Source organism: Calonectris borealis, chromosome 21 (assembly GCF_964195595.1).
Source record: "Calonectris borealis chromosome 21, bCalBor7.hap1.2, whole genome shotgun sequence".
NCBI lineage: Eukaryota > Metazoa > Chordata > Aves > Procellariiformes > Procellariidae > Calonectris > Calonectris borealis.
The window spans coordinates 3,689,208-3,706,545 of NC_134332.1; the positions used below are offsets into that span (position 1 = coordinate 3,689,208).

The 17,338-nt window shown below is 45.3% G+C and overlaps 1 protein-coding gene across 1 annotated transcript in view; it reads left to right on the plus strand.

The window, feature by feature from the left end:
* Positions 1-17,338, plus strand: part of BRINP1 (BMP/retinoic acid inducible neural specific 1) — an 87,378-nt gene that overhangs the window by 15,681 nt on the left and 54,359 nt on the right. The window contains exon 2 of the mRNA XM_075170419.1: positions 12,384-12,651. Coding sequence (XP_075026520.1) covers positions 12,434-12,651 — 218 coding nt within the window. The 5' untranslated portion in view covers positions 12,384-12,433. The remainder of the gene's footprint in view (positions 1-12,383; positions 12,652-17,338) is intronic.

The following is a 17,338-nucleotide window of genomic DNA, read 5'->3' on the forward strand; positions in this document are numbered from 1 at the left end:
CAAATAGCTCTGAATTCTTCCAGACCCTCTTCCCTCCCTTTGTAGAGCCTAGTAGAGCATGTGCTATTCTTCCTGGTCAGTGATTTCCTCCTGGCAATGGAGAAAGGTCAAGTGTCCACGCCAACTCTTTTCGATCTGTCAGCAGCCTTCATATCCTCTGGCAATGAAGGGCTAATGATTTGCAGTGTCTGGCATGGATGGGCAATCTCTCCTCGCAGGAGCATTCCTCCTTTCCAAAGAGACTCCACAGTGTGGCTTGGAGTAATGAAGCATTTCCCTCGAGGACTCTTCCAGGGGGTAATTCAGCGCTCAGTTGCACTGTTGCTGACGGGGATGGGGCTACAATATTACGGATGTGCTGATGACAAGGGATAAGATCAACTTTCAAGTAACTAATCCACAGTTTGCAAAATCTATCATCCTCAAACATCTTTTTCTGCCTTCAACTTGTTCCGTGGTTGCCTAACACAGAAACAAATTAAGGCACTTTGCTCCTTTCCCACCCCAGAGATGAGGCCACGCGTACAGAAATGTCGGCTGGGATGGAGCCATTTGTGGGGCGGGGAGGTGGAAACATCAGCTTTTCATGGAAGTCTCCGACTACAGCAGTACTCCCTATTAGCAAAAAGCTGTAATCTGTAGTGACAGGCCAGCTGGAGCAAGAGTAGATAACCAGGCGAATCTGCATGCAGAGGGGCACTCGGAGCAGCTGCGTGGGGGAATTCAGATTTCAAACTGCAGTGCCTGGTGATAGAGGCATGTCCCTTTAAGAGAAAAAGCAGACAGAAAAGCCCCCTGCTACTTTAAATAAACCTCCAAAGACTGGGGATGCTTCTCCTTTTTATTCCCATTGCACAAAACACCATGCTCGCCCCTGCGAAGCCCACGTGGCAGTCGGGACTAACCCCTCTCTCCGAGGGGTGCTGGCAGCCTTGCAATGGGAAGGAGCACCCTTACTACCAATTTAAACTTCCTTTTAGCCTGGTGAAAGGGAGGAGAAGGGAAACGAGGGTGGTCATGCATAGGCATGCTCTGTCTCCTGCTCCGACCACCATCACGCACAGCCTTGTATTACGGCCCTGCCTTCGCAGATGATGTTCTCTGCACGTACGTTTAAAATGGACTCTCCGTCCTCTCGCCGCTCAGCCCCGCAAACAGGCGCTGGCAGCACTACAGCGCGCAGCCCTCGGTACCGAGACCCGCTGCCCTCAATCTCTTATCGAACTGCAGTGAATGCACAGGAGCTGTTGGGGACATTTTCATCCATGAAATGAAGAATCAATAGAGTTGCCTCATTACAGGCTCTGCTCCACGCCGCCGTTCTCTCCTTCCCTTTTGCCACTCGCCTTGCCCTTTTTTTCAACCCGCTTTTACCACCACCTACACAGACTTGATGCTGCAAATTCATGGGTAGCAATTCCCCTCTCCTATGTATGGAGGAGCAAAAATATGGTTTAAAAGAAGAAAAAAAAATTACCAGGTAGACTTCCAAGAAAGAGATGGAATATATCTTTTAAAAGTACATAAATGGTTTGGAAGCCAAAGGCCCCAGGAGGTCAATGGTATTCAGACTTTTAAATCCCTGATGCTCATGAAAATGTTACATGCAAATTCCACTCTGGGAAAATCTGCATTTTCTTTCTTTTTTTCTTTTTTTTAACAAGCAGACAAGTTGGTTTTGTGCAGAGGGGACCGGAGCTGTGCTATGCAGTCATTGAGCTGACAGAGCTGCTTGGAAAATGGACATGTTATTTCCTTGGGAAATTCTCGCCTTTTGATTTGTGGTTGTTTTTTTTAAGCTCCACTCTGAATGAGAACCATGCTCCCACAAAACTCCTATGGCCTAAAAATTTAAAAGCAATAATAATTTGAGACCATCAATAGCTTCTGTTTCTGTGGTGCTGAAGCACTAAAATGCCATGGGAAATATTTAGCATTGTATAACGATAACACATATAATAAATAAAACACCATCAAATATTCTATGCAATATATAGTATATTTTAAACATATATCAATACAATACAAAATATTTTAAAATGTCAAAGCAAATTAATTGAAACAACATAAAAATCATGTGTTTATCTCCTCAAAATAAAACACTCCAGTATAACTGAAATGAAGAGAGAAAATCAAAATGATTTGTTTTGACACTTTAAACATAAAAAAGTTTGTGAAAATTGACATGTTCCCATGCAACGTTTCGATTTCAAGAGAACTGCGTTTTCCTACTAAAAACTGTTCTGTCAAAATTTTTTGACCAGCTCTACTTACAGTCTATCTAAACAGACAAGCACCACAGCCAAGACTCTCAAACGCTCCAGGTGGTCAGAAGATGGATTTAGCACAGAGCAGAACAGTCTCAAAGAAGGAAATAAATAAAATTCACAGCTAGAGGTGGCCTTAAACTTGGGTACCAAACTGCTTTAATGTTTGAGATGCTCAGATCTAAGTGGTTTTGGACTTTAATCCTAGCAAGGACTGAGTTCCTTCAGTTTTGAGCGAATCTGCGTTGCAGGATTGGTGCACAGACGGAAGAGGCTATTTGTGCCCGTGAGATGCCAGTGTGGATTCTCAATATCCTCTGGGATATTTCAGTTCTTGGCATCGGTTGGGGTCTAGCTAAACAGCCCTCTGTGTTTGACAGATTAATACTGGGAAGTATGAGGCGGCTTTATTTTCCACACATCCTTCGGCCTCAGTGGAAATCCCAGGGTTAGGGTTTAGGGAAGAGGCAGAAATGCAGCGCTGCAGGTAGATTGGCTCCGGGATTCAAGGCTGGTGAGAATGGCTTTGGCTAGGAGTTCTCCCACCTTCATGATACGCAGATTTTAAATCTTCTCATTATATAAATGCAGTTTCAGGTTAATTTGAGCTTCTAATTTAATATGCTGTTCCGAATGAAGATTTAATATGATATTTGATTATCTTTTCACAATGAGATCCAACCCAAGGCTCATTGACTTCAATAGACCTTCCAGCACAACCTGCAACCGCAGAGCCTGCGTAGATGCATGCTTACAGCAGGAGACCTAAACTCAAGATTTCTGGCTTCTGTTTCAGAAGCTGCCAATAAAATGGTGTTATTTGGGGCTATTACACATTCTAGCTCACATTTCTAGCCTGAATTTAAGCTCCTGTGCATTAATGTGCACATAACTTTCCCTATATGGGGCGGCAGGGCAGTAGAAGGAGCTGAACCTGAGTGTTTTCAACCTCAGACCAGTGTCCTACGCACTAAAGGAATCTGTCCTAAATACTTAAATCAGCGATTTGTTTAACACACCTCTCAGTCACTGGGCAGTATCCATCAGGTAGCTGCAGGGGTATGAAGGCCCACATCAGTGACCAGTTATCCTCACCCTGGTTCTGGCTACAGCTCTGTTCCTCCGCAGAAGTCTGAGCCATGCCGTCCTTGAGAGGTCTCACCTCGTCTCTGCCGTGGCCTGGCAGGACTGTTGCACAAGGGTCTGAGGCTGTGGCTGCAGGAGCCGGTGCGGCTAAATGCACGGGTTGATTTTTATGGCCACAGCAAATTCTTCATCTGCTCAGTGTGATAAAAGAGGCGGATCTGCCCGGGGCCAGAATTTGCAGCCGCCAACAACTCGGGGTCCTTTTTCCCTCCTCTCTTCAGCTGCCCCTGGTTCCTTTGGCTTCATCCAGTGTGAATGGTGGCAGAACCTGGTGCCCATAGGAAGCGCTGAGTTAAATGGTGCTTTTCATCCTGGCAGGCAGGGCTGTCATTATCCAAGCAGCAGGAGCTGAACCAGGAGAAGCAATGGCCTGTGGATTTTAACCCCTTCTGCTCCTCCAGTAAGGGCTGAGGAACACAAAAGACCCAGGTCAAGAGCTAAGCTCCTTTCTGTGGGGCAAGAAAAACAGGATGATATGTCATTTGCAAGGATCATTAGGTAAACTCAGCTTCTTAGCATACCAAAATAAGCAGTGTTAGCTTGCATTTCCCAAAACCTATGGAGCGGGATCAGTCCATGTGGCTGTGGTGCTCAAGTCCCTGCCCAGGAATGAACTTCAGAACAACAAAAATATTGCAAAGAATGTCAGGTGTGGGATAACAGTTGACCTTTTGGATTGAACATTACATTATTGCTCTTCAGGGCAGTTTTGGAATCGATTTTTTTTCCTTCAAGCTTTCTGCTTACAGGTCCAAATTGTTGCATTGGAATATATTAGAAAGGCAAGACTGACACACAGAAGCAAAAACCGCGGTTTCCGGACCCTGACACAGGCCTCTTTGAACTCAGTTTTCAGATTTCTCTTCTTCTCAAATTTCCAGTAAAAATTGTAGGGAATAGTATGATTTTTGTTCAGTTAATTGGGTGTGGTTTGCAGGTATTTTTTGTTCCAAAATGCAAGAAAAGTATTAAATTTGGATATTTCCTTTTATGCATAAATTACAAAATCTATTTTGGCTCAGTCAAAACATACTGTTTAAGAAAACACTTCATTTTGATTTTTAATGTATATTACTCAACATGTAATGAAAAACAAAACACAATCTTGAACCGATCCTTTCCAAACAGAACACTTGACACATTCTGTTCCAAAGAAAAGCTGACTTTATCAAAATGCTTTTTTTTCCCTTAAATCAACAAATTTCTACAAAGTGTTTTGCCTCTGATGAATTGGCATTTTTCTGACATAAAATGAGCAATCCAAAAAAATTCAAAGCAGCTCTGTGGCAAGTCTTAGCTAATTCTGGAATAGTAGCATGAAGGTGCGTAGGAAGGGTACTGCAAGGAGACGTAGCATTGAGCTGAGACTTAAGAGATTTGGGTTGAATTCCTGAAGCAGTTATAAAATGATCTGGGACAAGCCATTAATCTACCCCGTGTCTCAATTCCCATTCTGCAGAATGGGAAAAACAGAATTTCCTGATCTCCTAAAGCTACTGCAAGGATAAAAACCTATTAATACTTATGAGATTACTGGACTTTGATATGAGGTGTATAAATACTGAGGAAGACAGAAGACAGAGCTGCATTTTTGTGTAACTTAGAATGAAATTATGGGGAAGTGGACTAGCTTGGACAATAATTTAATAATAGTAGGAATAATTTCAAGTTCAGGGCAGTGTTTAATAGAAATCACTGCTCACAACCCACCATATTTTTTTTTTAATAAGCAGCTCAGAAAAGGGCAATTTATCATTATTATTACCATCTATATTCATTCTATCTCTGCCACTTCACAAATGAGAGGAGTTCCTCACAAACATCTACAAAGCTAGCTCATTATCCAGCCTCCCTATTTATAACTCTCATTTATGACAATAGCTATCAAAATCTTGCCAACAGTAGGGCTGCTGGTGTGCTGACACCACTGCTCCGCAGCCCGCTGAGCGGTATTATCTCACTGTTCCCTTGCGTTCCCCCATCTGTCCCTGGCCATCTGGTGTCCTTGGTCTTCTAATTAGATTGTAAGCTTTTTGGGGCATGGACTGCCTTTCTGGTTTCTGTTTGTACAGCACCTAGCACGATACCGTTCGGCCGGACTGTCTTCAAAATGTGACTTCACCACATATCTGGGTGCACACGCAGAAGGTCCTTTTAATTCAGCTCCCAATCTACTGAGCACTGTTAGGTGGAGCCCCTTTCTAAGTAGAGCCCTGAACCAAGTGTCCGTGGATCCTGGATTTCAGAGCGGTGGCTTTGGCACCTTGGCTAGTAGATTTATGACGAGGAGTAACGGAGTTTAATTCCCTCTGTCCAGCACCACCTGATGTTGTGACTTGATGGAGGTTGCACGCCTGCCACAGTTCTTCAGTTTCAAACAACCTCTCATCCTCATCATAATAACACCAGTAGTTTATAATTAGCTGAAGTGCGGGGACAAACAAGCTGAAAACAGGTACCTAGTTGTTACCAGTGTGATTCTCACCTCGCTATAGGCAGGGAGTAATTAGTTTCTGCACAAAACCTGCTCCCTTTAGGCTGCTGGTTGAACTGCATTAATAACAAAGGATTTTTAGGGTGTTTTTGGTTCACTGAATATTCTGACAAGTTGTAAGCAAAGTGTTGACAAACTGAAAAGAAAAAAACCTTTTCTCCTCTAAGTCATTTGGGGTCAAAAGAAATATTTTTATCACTGTTGTCTCTTAAGAGGCTAGAAAGACAAATCAAAAGGAGAAAAAGAAAAAGCTCTAGTAGTTTCAAATGGAGATTTGGAAATGTTTCCCCTTAATGCTCTCACAATCAAAATGCTGACATCTCCCGATCATTATTTTTTTCAGCATGAACAATTTGGCAAAAGTGAAGTGAATTTGTGGACTGTGTTGGTATTTTTGGAGAGGTATTTCTCATCCTCCCTCCTTGCCTTTCCTCAGCCAAAAATGTTTCAGCTGATGAATAACCCTCAGGTCTAACCACTCATGCATATTTTAAACTGAAATGGTTAAAGAATAAGTGCAAATTTAGACACTGATCAGTGCAGAATTACCAAGGTTTGGGGAGGGATTCACTCATCACTGCCTGAAATGGAGAAATCCCAGTTCCATAAAGAAATAGCTTTGCAATCATTTGGGATTTTAGGATGTTACATGCCACAGTCATCCAGAAAGTCAGAGCCACTGCTGAATTGCAGCTCCATCCCTGAGTCTAGTCAGGTATCAGCCTCTGTAGTTTGAGCTATAAAGATATCTAGGGCAGAAATGGCCAAATTCTGTGTTCCCAGGGCTCAGGTTTATCCACAGAAGTTCATATGACTTAAAAAACTCCAACAGATTGGATTCCCCATCCCTTTCCATCCATGTTCCCTGTTTTCCCCTGGTCCTGACACAGGAAAGATGTCCTCAGCTTGGTTGGATTGCTGGCCAGTGTTTCCAGAGGACAGCTAAAGCTGCTTCACGGGCAGTAACAGCCTTCCAGCGCTTCCATGAGCCATCTCTGGATTAGGTGCAGGACATAAACGTTACTGCTCCAGTTACACTCAGCAACTTAACACCAGTTAAATTCTGAAGGTGTGGGGCAGTAGTTACCTGTCTAGCAGGAATGTGAGTGTACAGTTAACTTAAAGCAGGGATAGATGAAAAAAATCTAGGAGAGTGTCTCCCATACTTAAAATTACGGATACACTTAAGCAGTTTGCTGAAATGAGGTCAGACGTTCGTCACTTTACAGGGTCGAGCTCTAAACTAACATAAGCTGTTTCATCTCTCCCTCGACACTTTAGTCTGTTACTAATTTATCCGCATCCTAAAGCAGCGTGTGAAGTTGCTGCAGAACAGAAGTGTTTCAGATACAAATAGCAATTGTTAGCCTCTTCCCTCTGGTAAATGGCAGCAGGCAGAACCTCTCTCAACCTGCCAAGAACCAAATGTGGGACACAAGAAAGAATTATTGGTGCATGAAGCTTAAGGAGATAGGGGACTTATTTCTTTACTGCAAATAATGTGTTCAGTAATTTCTCTTTCCTGAGTCTGCATTTCTGATGGAAAGAGTTTACAACAATGAGCATGAGAAAACAGAAGGGATGTGTGCAAGATCAATTTGAATCTAATAGAAGGGATAAATGAAAGGTACAGGGGTTAGAAGAAAGGTAGAAAATCCCAGGAGCCAGAGGAGTGGTGGAATGTTTACAGCAAGCGATGGAGCGTCAGAGCTCCTGCATTCTGCCTGCCCGTTTATAGCAGTGATCTGGGGCTACGCAGCCTCCCTCATATGAAACAGACCTTGCAATATCATTTTGTGCAAAATCTATCATTCTGAGCTACCCCGCTGTATAAAAATTACCTTTTAAGTGGCTAAGTAGACACCCAGCTTTATTCCTTTCTTCTTATTTCAAGAAACAATGGGAGTATCAGCACTTGCCTGCCTTACTAGAGTGCTGAGAGCTTTAATTAATGTCTCTAATTCAATTTGAACTCCTTGGATAAAAGGCGCTGCCTTGTGACAGCAAAGGTATTGCCTAAAATAGAATATAATTAACACACAGATATCAATCACAATGAAATTAAGTGTACATTCAAATACAACTTGCACTTTACAGAAAGTACTTGCCTATTTTTTCTCCAAGAATCCTGAAGAGTCATAAGACAAAGAACATTTAATGTTCCAGGCTGAATTCAGCTTAGAATAAGACCATCTTAAACCATCTAACAAACTAAAAGGGGTTGTAACAGAAATCTCCGTTTGCACTGATGGATGTGCCTTCAGGAGGGACAATGCTGGAAACAGATTGTAACGTGGCTCAGAATCAGTACCTCTAATATTTTCTTCTCCCAGTACTTATTTACTGTGAACTCTAGCCTATGTCCTAGCTCACTCACCCATCGTGTTTATTAACAGATGTGACAATTGCATGATCATGTTTGTTGACATGAATCAGAAGGACCCAGATCACTGCATTGCTCTGTAGTGCTCCTGAGTGGAAATGGGCTTTGCAGCTTGGATTTTTTTAACTGCTGCATTACGAAGCTTGCTGACACCTTGAGATGGTTGTCATTCCTTGCTTACAGGGCAGGAACACCCAGTGAGCCATGTGGGCAGCAGGACTGCGTTTTGCTAGGTGCTATACCAGATGATGGCCTCTCCAACAAGTTCATGGTCCAAGTAGTCATCAAATACTATTGCGTCTCCATGCTGATAATTGGAAAGTGAGGCAAAAAAGCATGTAAGGGCACTGCCCAATATCACAGAGGGTGTCTGGGGCAGAATTGAGAGGAATGCTGGATTCCTGGGTCAAAACCCAGTGTCTGACTTCCCCAAGCCTCCCCTTTAGTGCAGAGATTGCTTCTGTGCCAGATTTAGCTTTTAGTTAGTCTGGGGTCTCCCACCCAAGGGCTATATACTTGGAGACATCGCCTCCCTGCCCCTTCTTCCCCTGTCCCTTTTGCAAAATCCCCAGAACATGTTTTACATCAGTGGACCTCCATAAAGACACCTAACAAAGTAATTTCAGATTCAAACTTGTTAGGAGATAAATTGAATGCACCTCACAATATTGCCTTAGACACAAAATAATCCCACTTTAGTAAGCTTTATAACTTCCATGGGGACCAGCCCCGTGGTGTGTATTAATCTTTAATGCAAAACAACATCTCTACAGCAGCTACAGGGGGGAAAACGATACTACTAAAAAATTAAAGTTGATGGTGTGATAGTTGTCTACCCAATTGCACTCTACCATCTTCCATGGCCTCAGGCACCATTCCCTGCTCTCAGCACTGGTACTTACAGCCAGCTACCAGCCTGGAGATGTGTCCATTTCTTCTAGTGATCTCAAGGCATGTTCTCCCCATGTCTTAACCCTTGGTTAAGAGCCATCACAACTCTAATCATCCTGACTCTCACTTTGACGTAAAAGGAAAGGAAGAGAGGATGAAGAGGTGCGTGGGGGGAATTAGTGAATATCTCCTCTGTTTTATAAGCTGATATTTCCCCAATGTACAGTGCTCGCATGTGGGAGGACACACTGGGATTTCTCTGAAACCCATTTCTTTTGGCACTTGCACTGTGCTGGGAACTGGAGGTGAGCTGTCACTCCGCTTTGGTATGTAAAAGTTCCCTTCCTCTCTTTGCAACAGAAGTTCAATAGAAAGTGAAATGTTTAAAGGAAAACTGATCCAGGCTGGCTGATGAAGGAAGTAGTTACGGATGAATTTAATGAACAGACAACCAAGCGAGTTTGGACAATGTGTACAGAACAACTGATAGTTATCAGCAGCAAATCTGCATACCCATCTAATGGCAAATGTGCTGAGTTTGCAGCTGCTTACTGTGATGGGACGGTGTAGATCTGCAAAGAGCAGCAAGGCAGAGAAGCAGCCTGGATGCAGAAGCAGGAGAAATAAACTCCTGAACTGGAATTTGGAAATGCTGAGGGTGGGATGTAGCTGGGAGCATTTCCCAGTAATCACCTCGGGTTCACGACCACTGCAAGTGGAAGCAGAGCTGTATTGTAGCCCACTTGGAATATACTGTATTCCCCTCAATGTGGGGCTAGAAACTCCCCAAACCCCAAGTTTTGTAAGGTAAAGTAGAAACACACCTTTCTGAGAGGCGAGGGACTAAAGCACCGAGAACTGCCACATCTAGGGGTGAAGTAGGAGTCAGTGGTGAAGAATAATATTAAACACATGCGTCCAGAACAGGAACAACCTCCTCAGTCAGGAGCTACAGGTACCATTAGGTTTAATAACAGTAATATTCTATCTGCAATTGGAAAGAAGTTTATATGTGCCCAACAGAAAAAGCAAACATTCGTTGACTTTCCCATACTTAATTTTTTTCATTTCTTCGTGTAATACAACAGCTGACTGTCATTTTTAACCAGACTTATACAACTCCGTTTTGTCAAGTGCTTCTGAGCTCACTGCAGCTCCACAAACACATGCTGTGCACACGTGCAGACTCCCACACACTCCGGCGCGCACACACACTCGGCACTTGTGCTCCCCGTCGCACTCCCGGGTTCAGTCCGCCCGCGCAGAAGCCATGCACGCTCGCTGCCATGGGCTGCAGCTTTGCCGTGCTCCCCCTGAAAGCTCCTGGAGCTGAGGAGGTGGCCACGCCGGCTGCAAATGCTGATGCCCTCTGGTCTATACTGTGCTGCTCACACCAGCCAAGGCCTCACGTTCACACGCAGTGCCGCAAATGTGCATGGCACCCCTAGCACACCTCGGTTCGGCCTCTCCTACACTCTCAGCAAAACCTTTTCTCTGTAGGAATTACAGACATTCAGAGTGCTTTTGGTGGACTCAGACTCAAAACCAGAAGGGTTTCTGGAGACGTACAAATAAGCCTGACACTAGATCTCACTGTAGCAGAGCTCTGCATAGCCTAATTTCTCCTGCTTTAAAGAGCAGCTACAGTCTCTCTGCACTATATTCCGCAGGCATAGGTGGGTATCGCCTGTCCTGAGGACAACTTTTGGCCAGGTTTGTGCTCCCAGAGCAGGGGATGCAGCCTCAAGATCGCTCTGCCTACCCGGGCATGCCCTCCGTGTTGGCACATCCCCCACAAAACTCATCAAGGCAGCCAGATGGACAGGAGGTGGGCAGGAGGAGGAACACGTCCTGCGTATGGAGAGGTCTTTTTCAGAGCAGCATCAGCAACTCCCAGCGATGAGAAGCACAACCCAACACGCTGGGCTGCTGTTGCAGCCGTGTTGTGGTTAAGGAGCAGAAGGGGAGGGGGTCCACACCAGAAGCAGGGTGCCAGCTAAGAAAGCGGCTCACCTTCCACCAATGGAGCACACAGCTTCGTTCAGAGAGGGGCATCACGCCAACAGCCTGGCTGCGGAGGTGGATGATCTAATGGCTGAAATGCTGGAAATGGGAGTCAGGAGGAGAGGGCTCTCTTCCAGCTGTATCTGTGGCTTGCTGCGTAACCTTTGGCAAGGCATTTCACCCCTCTGTTTCCCTTCCCACTCATCATATGTCTTGTCTGTTTAGCCGTTAAACACATCGGGGAGAGGAGCTGGCTCGTAGCAGGGCTGTCCGCAGCCATCGTTTGATGGGGGGTGCAGCGGGAGAGCCACTCTCCCATCATGTGAGCGACAGCGTGCCCTGCACCAGGTGGTGTGAAGCATCCCCTTAAGCTCCCTAGTAAATCTCCAACACTGAATATGCATGTTCAGTATGTCGCCCCGCAGAGCCTTGATCTTGGGAAGAGCCTCGAGGTCCTACTGTAATCGAAATAGCAACAGACCCTCTCCCCCTCCACCAGACACACACCTCCCAAACACCCAGGCAGGAGAGCAGGTTGAAGTGATTTTTATCTTTCAAAGTTTGGCAGGATTTCATAGTCATGTGTGTCCCCGTGTGTGTGTGTGTCCGTGTGTCCGCCTGTGCTCATCACTGAAGCCTGGGTAATTATTTTGTTTTATTTCTTTTTTGGCAACACTTTAAAGTAAGAGCTGGGTCTTTATAGATTGCTCAGGTTGCATGGAGTATGGATTACAGATCATCAGAGAGACATGAAAGCAGAAGACACGTTTCTCTGGCACAGCATTAAAGGGACAATAACGGCGTAATTGTAGCCTAGGGTGCGGCCACCTTCTGCGCCCAGCCTTCACTCGCCTTTGCGGCACTGCGGAGAACTTCATGAGGGAAAGGATGGAAAAGCTGGGGTGAGGATGTCTCAGGTCAGGACCTGATTATTTCAAAGGTGATATATGCTCAGGAGGTTAAAGACACCACTTAGGTACATGAATAAAACACTGCCAAATACTCTAAGCTGTAACACAGGCAGACTGAAGTCTTTTAAAACTTGATTTTTCATGTCTATTTTCACCCTGAGAGACAGTTGTCAAAGGATCAAAACATTTCCCATTTTTAAACTCTCTCTTTCTCTCCCTCCTCCCTCTCCTCCCCTCCATTTCTCTCTCTCTCTTTCCTTCCTCCTCTTCCCTCTCTTTTTCAACAGGACTCCACAGAATGGAGCAAGAATGAGAGGAAAAAGGCAGACAGAAAAGCATGAACTGGAGGCTTGTTGAGTTCCTCTACCTCCTGTTTATATGGGACCATATACTAGTACAGCCCTCCCACCAGGACCCAGCTGCTACCAACCAACATGTCTCCAAGGAATTTGATTGGCTTATTTCAGACAGGGGGCCTTTCCACCACTCGCGGAGCTACTTATCCTTTGTGGAAAGACATCGTCAAGGATTTACAACCAGATATAAAATATACAGGTACGTTGGTTTCCTACAGCACCTGTAGCTTGGCTAAGTTATTAGGCGGTGGGAACTCAGACAGCTCCCGTGGGCTCAAGGTTCGTAGTCGGTGGGAGGACGCATCATTGTTCCCATTCCACCTGGAAACACTTCTTTGGTTCTTCATGGTCCTCAGCTGGCAATGCAAATTGCTTCAAAGACTCAGATGTAATGCTCTGATAGTGAGATGAAGGCACTGCAGTATCACGGCAATGTGCACAACAGAGACTGAGACAAAAAGGGACCAAGGGTCTGGGTGTACTTCATTTGCAGCGACAAATAAGTTCATAGGCAGGTTCACGAGCATGTTTTTCAAATCAGCGTACCTATGGGCAGACCAAGCCTCTGTACCAAACCCCTACACGTGAACTGCCAATAGCATAAGGTTCACATGGGCAAGAACAGACAGAAAGGTGTCAAGACACACATCAGTCCGGCAGTTCTCACACTGCTGTGCATGAGCCTTAGCTGTGTGCTGCCTACCACAGACCTTTGCAGATTATCTCCATGTATGAGTTGGACTTGCCCCCAGAACTGTTTTAAACCAGGACTTGGTTTAAAAGTCTTCCAATTAAAAAACTACAGAGAATAGGCAGAATTTGGATTTTCCTTTGCCTTCTACATTTTGAAGCCTCTGTTGTTGCCTGTTTCAAGCTCTTCTTGCCAGATGTGATATCCAGAAACACACTTTTCTTTTTTCATTTTAACAAGAAAAGCTGGGATGCTCATATGAACCTCCTATTAAAACAGCAAGCGCTTTGGAGTGAAAGGGAATAAGCCAGCAAGTATCATGAGATTTGCGCTAAAACCCAAAGAGACTGCAAAACTCTCATAGACATGTGCACATTTACATAATTATACAGTCCTGTTGTGTTTCAGAAAACCACTTGCAAACACAACCATGTAAACTAGTAGGTAGGAAAGTACTAGTGAATAGCCTACTGGCAACACGCACGCGGATAACACATACACGATGACTGGGGGATGGGGGGAGCCGGGAAACCACATGTGTGCAGGTAGTGTTCTCCCATGGGCAGAGAGCCAAAAGCACTTGCAGAGTAATAGCGACGTGCGAGACATCATCTATGTGTGAGGAAGAAAAATGAGTTGTGCCTGTCCCACGGCCTCCGGGGAGTGCAGGATCCCCTCCCCTCGCACCAGCCCGCAGAGCAAGGGCAGGTTAGCATGGGTTGAATATATTGTCCTGGCTTGTCCTCTTCATTCAAAACAGCTCAGGGGGGAAGACAGCCCCAAAAACTAGAAATTATGCTGCCACTCTTCCACTAAGGACATCTCACCGTCTTTGCTTGCACAGAGGAGCAGAGAAGATATGCCTTTTTCAAAAAGACTTTCTTCCTGCTTGTGGATATCCCCAGCTCTCTGCCTGACAACATTCACTCTGATCGAGACTGCAAATCTCTGCCCCACGCGATGCCCCTGGCAGTGGCTCTGCCCTTTGCTAAAGAGCTATTCAGCCCTGAATGCTACCGCAGCAGTCTGCAGGGGCTGTAGTGGGAGAGAAATGCATGCAATGTATGTGTTCAGACACATCTAAGAACTGTCACTGTAGGTCAGGCCAGAGGTCCATCAAGTCTGGGATCCTGTCTCTAAGAATCATAGAGAAACGGGTCTGGAAGGACCTTGAGAGGTCATTTAACCCACGCCTCTTCCCCAAGGCAGACTCAGACATACCTGTGTCACATCTGACAGGGGTTTGTGGGCAGCCTCTCCTGAAAGGTTTCCCATGACGGGAAATTCACACCCAGAGCAGGCAGCCTGTGCCACGGCTTTGCTGTCCCAACCTTTATAAAGGAGCTAAAATCTTGCTTGTATGTGAAGCCTGCGATTGCTAATTTTATCTGCTAAATGGTGAGGAACAATTTCCTCTTTGGTCTGTGGGAGACTGCTAAGAATTTGAAGGCTTATCTTGGTTCGGGATTAACTCTATATATGAGAAGTGGAAAGGGATCTGTTTTTCTCCATGGATCTTTGATGGATATTGCCAAAGCACTTAAGAAAGACACTTCTAGCGTGGGGAGAACAATGTCCTCCTTCTTCCAACACGGGAGGAAATGGGCAGCAGCATTCTGCATGCACAGGAGGCTCGTGGGGGTGTGGGGGTGTCTGAGAGGGGTCTTGCAGCTGGTCACGATGCTGGAGAAGTCATTATTCACAAAAGAAACCAGAGGTGAGACAGAGTCCGGTGAATATAGTTAGGTAGAGAGTTCAGAGAGACGTGGGCAGACTGCGAGGGCACCTAGGGATGCATCTCATGGCCAAATACCATGCACTAAGCTGAAAGAGATCTCTGAGGGCTTGGGGAAATCAAGCCGTGTGTCATGGTTTGGGTTGCTGGGAGTTGAGCGCTTTGGAAACACACTCTCTGGGACTAATTTTTGCTCCAACTGCGGTCAGCTGAGGAGGAGGGGAAAACCTCATGTGCTTCAGCAGGGCGGATGGAGCCATTAGGTAGGAGGCTGGTTAGATGTTGGAGGGTTGTTTGGTTTTAATATCTGGCCCTGTTGGCAGAACTGGTCACTTAAAAATTGGGCCCACGCATTTTTTAGGGAGTGTCAAAATCAGTCTAGTTATAGCGAATTAGTGGAGCCACAGCCAATTCTAGCAGTTAAGAGCTGGACTCTGAGCACACACACCCTCCAGAACATATCATTTTACTGAAACCCACAGGGGTAAAATCTCATTTTGTGGGCTCCTTAAATTGACTTCGAGAATCTGTAAAGCTGTGGGGATTTTGTCAACTGTTTAATTCAACATAGAAGCCTCTTTCCTCCCAAATGATGTCTCTCAATTGCTCTTTGCAGTAGACTCGCCCAAGGGAGGCACATATTCTACATTAAGGGTATCGCTCCTTTCCTTAGCAAAGCAGCTGATTTGGAGCATGGGAATTTTCTGTGTAGTCTTCTCTTTCGACGTTCCTTTTCTCCCATACTTTTTTTGGTTGGCTGGTTTGTTTTTTGTCGCTCAGTCAGACAGTTCCTTGGGGCACTTGTGATATTGTTGAATGAGGTTTGACCTGACCACTTGCTCTTCTCCTAAGGCAGACCTCAAGCCAGCCACAGCAACCAAGGATTTGGAGTGGATGTGAAATCAGGCGAGAGGACCTCACCCGTCCCTAATTGAAACACTGTCGCCTGTTTAGTGGTGATTTCCCCAGTGTCTCGCTGTGCGGGAGCGTGGACACAGCGCATTAGGACCGTGTCATTTACATTGAAAACCCACAGAGATAAAGGCGGTGCTACCCAGCAGCATAAGGCAAAACGCAGCATTTTCTCATTTTTACAGGTGATGTTAAAAAGGAAGCAGCACCAAACTAAAACATGCAACAAACTCCTCCTTCCATCATAGCTGAGGTCCAGAAGTCTGTCAGCAGCCAGCAAAGGGCCTGTTTTAGTGAGCAAGGCTATTTTATACACTGCATAAACAGAATCGCTGTAGAACAGCATAGCTGCTGATATCTCCTCATAGGATGCCTGAATCCCAATCTACCATCCTAGCACAGGAAGGCAGCTCGCTGTTACAGTCTCCAAAGGCTCATTCCCTCCTTCTGTGTGTTGCATTTTAGCAGATTTTAGGCCTCTTTCTCGCAAAACTTGAACCACTGATTCTCCTGGTACCCTCAGTCAAGGTTTGCGCCTTGCATGCAATATTAGTAGGAAGGCAAGCAAAAGGGGAGATGTTTTCTATTAAATCACGGTCAGTAGGGGTAGATACAATTGCATTAAGGAAGCACATTAATCAGCACCGATTCATACTAATAAGGCTGGTTTAGGGGGGGCCTCTGGCAGGAAAACGCTGCTTTGATCATTATCTGTGCACTCTGATGCTAATGCAGATAGGATGGCAGATGCTGAGAGTGGTTTGTGGGATGTCTGAATATTCATTATCACTATCCGTGTTGTTCCTAGTCATGAGAGCCTTGGGTACTAGGTACCACACGAAGGCTGGAAAACAGATGAAGCTCAGCTTGGCTTTGGGACTAGGGCACTGCTCAGACCAGAAAACATTCCTGTTACCACAAGACAGTGGTTAACAGCTTCAGTCCACTTCTTTGAAGTATGTTGTTATGTTGTCCTTTTTTCTTCTCCCAGAAACTGATTATTTAGCTATAAGGCAAAGCAAAAGAAACAGTAGACTGAGCACTTGAATACACTATGCAAATAGCCAGGCAGAAGCACTGAAACAGAGGCATTTCACTAATGATGCTGCACAGTTTAAGCAAGTTCTAGAAAAATGATTTTTTTCTAGAAAAAAACGAGGCTTTATTGTTCAATGCCAGAGGTGAGACATGGGAGGCAAAGAGGGAAGCGGTGAAATGGTCTTGTCCAGCCAGGTAAACAGGCTGCCACTGCCAGTTTTCCTACAGCAAAGCAGGGACAGGACACACCACCTTGGAAAGAGGGACTCACGGTTAGACTGGCGAGGAGGTAATGCAGGCAGTATTTATATTTTTGCCCCGGGCTCATGGTGTGGCTGTGGGTGAGCTCACTTCTCTGTGCCTCGGTTCCCTCCCCACCCCCCCAAGAATGGGAGATGACAGCATTTGTCTGCTCTGTGTTTCTGGGCAGACTTAATTAAATGCTGCAAGACGTTTGGACGTAAGGGACGACAGCAATATAAAGTGAATGATCACACGGGGCTGGAAGGG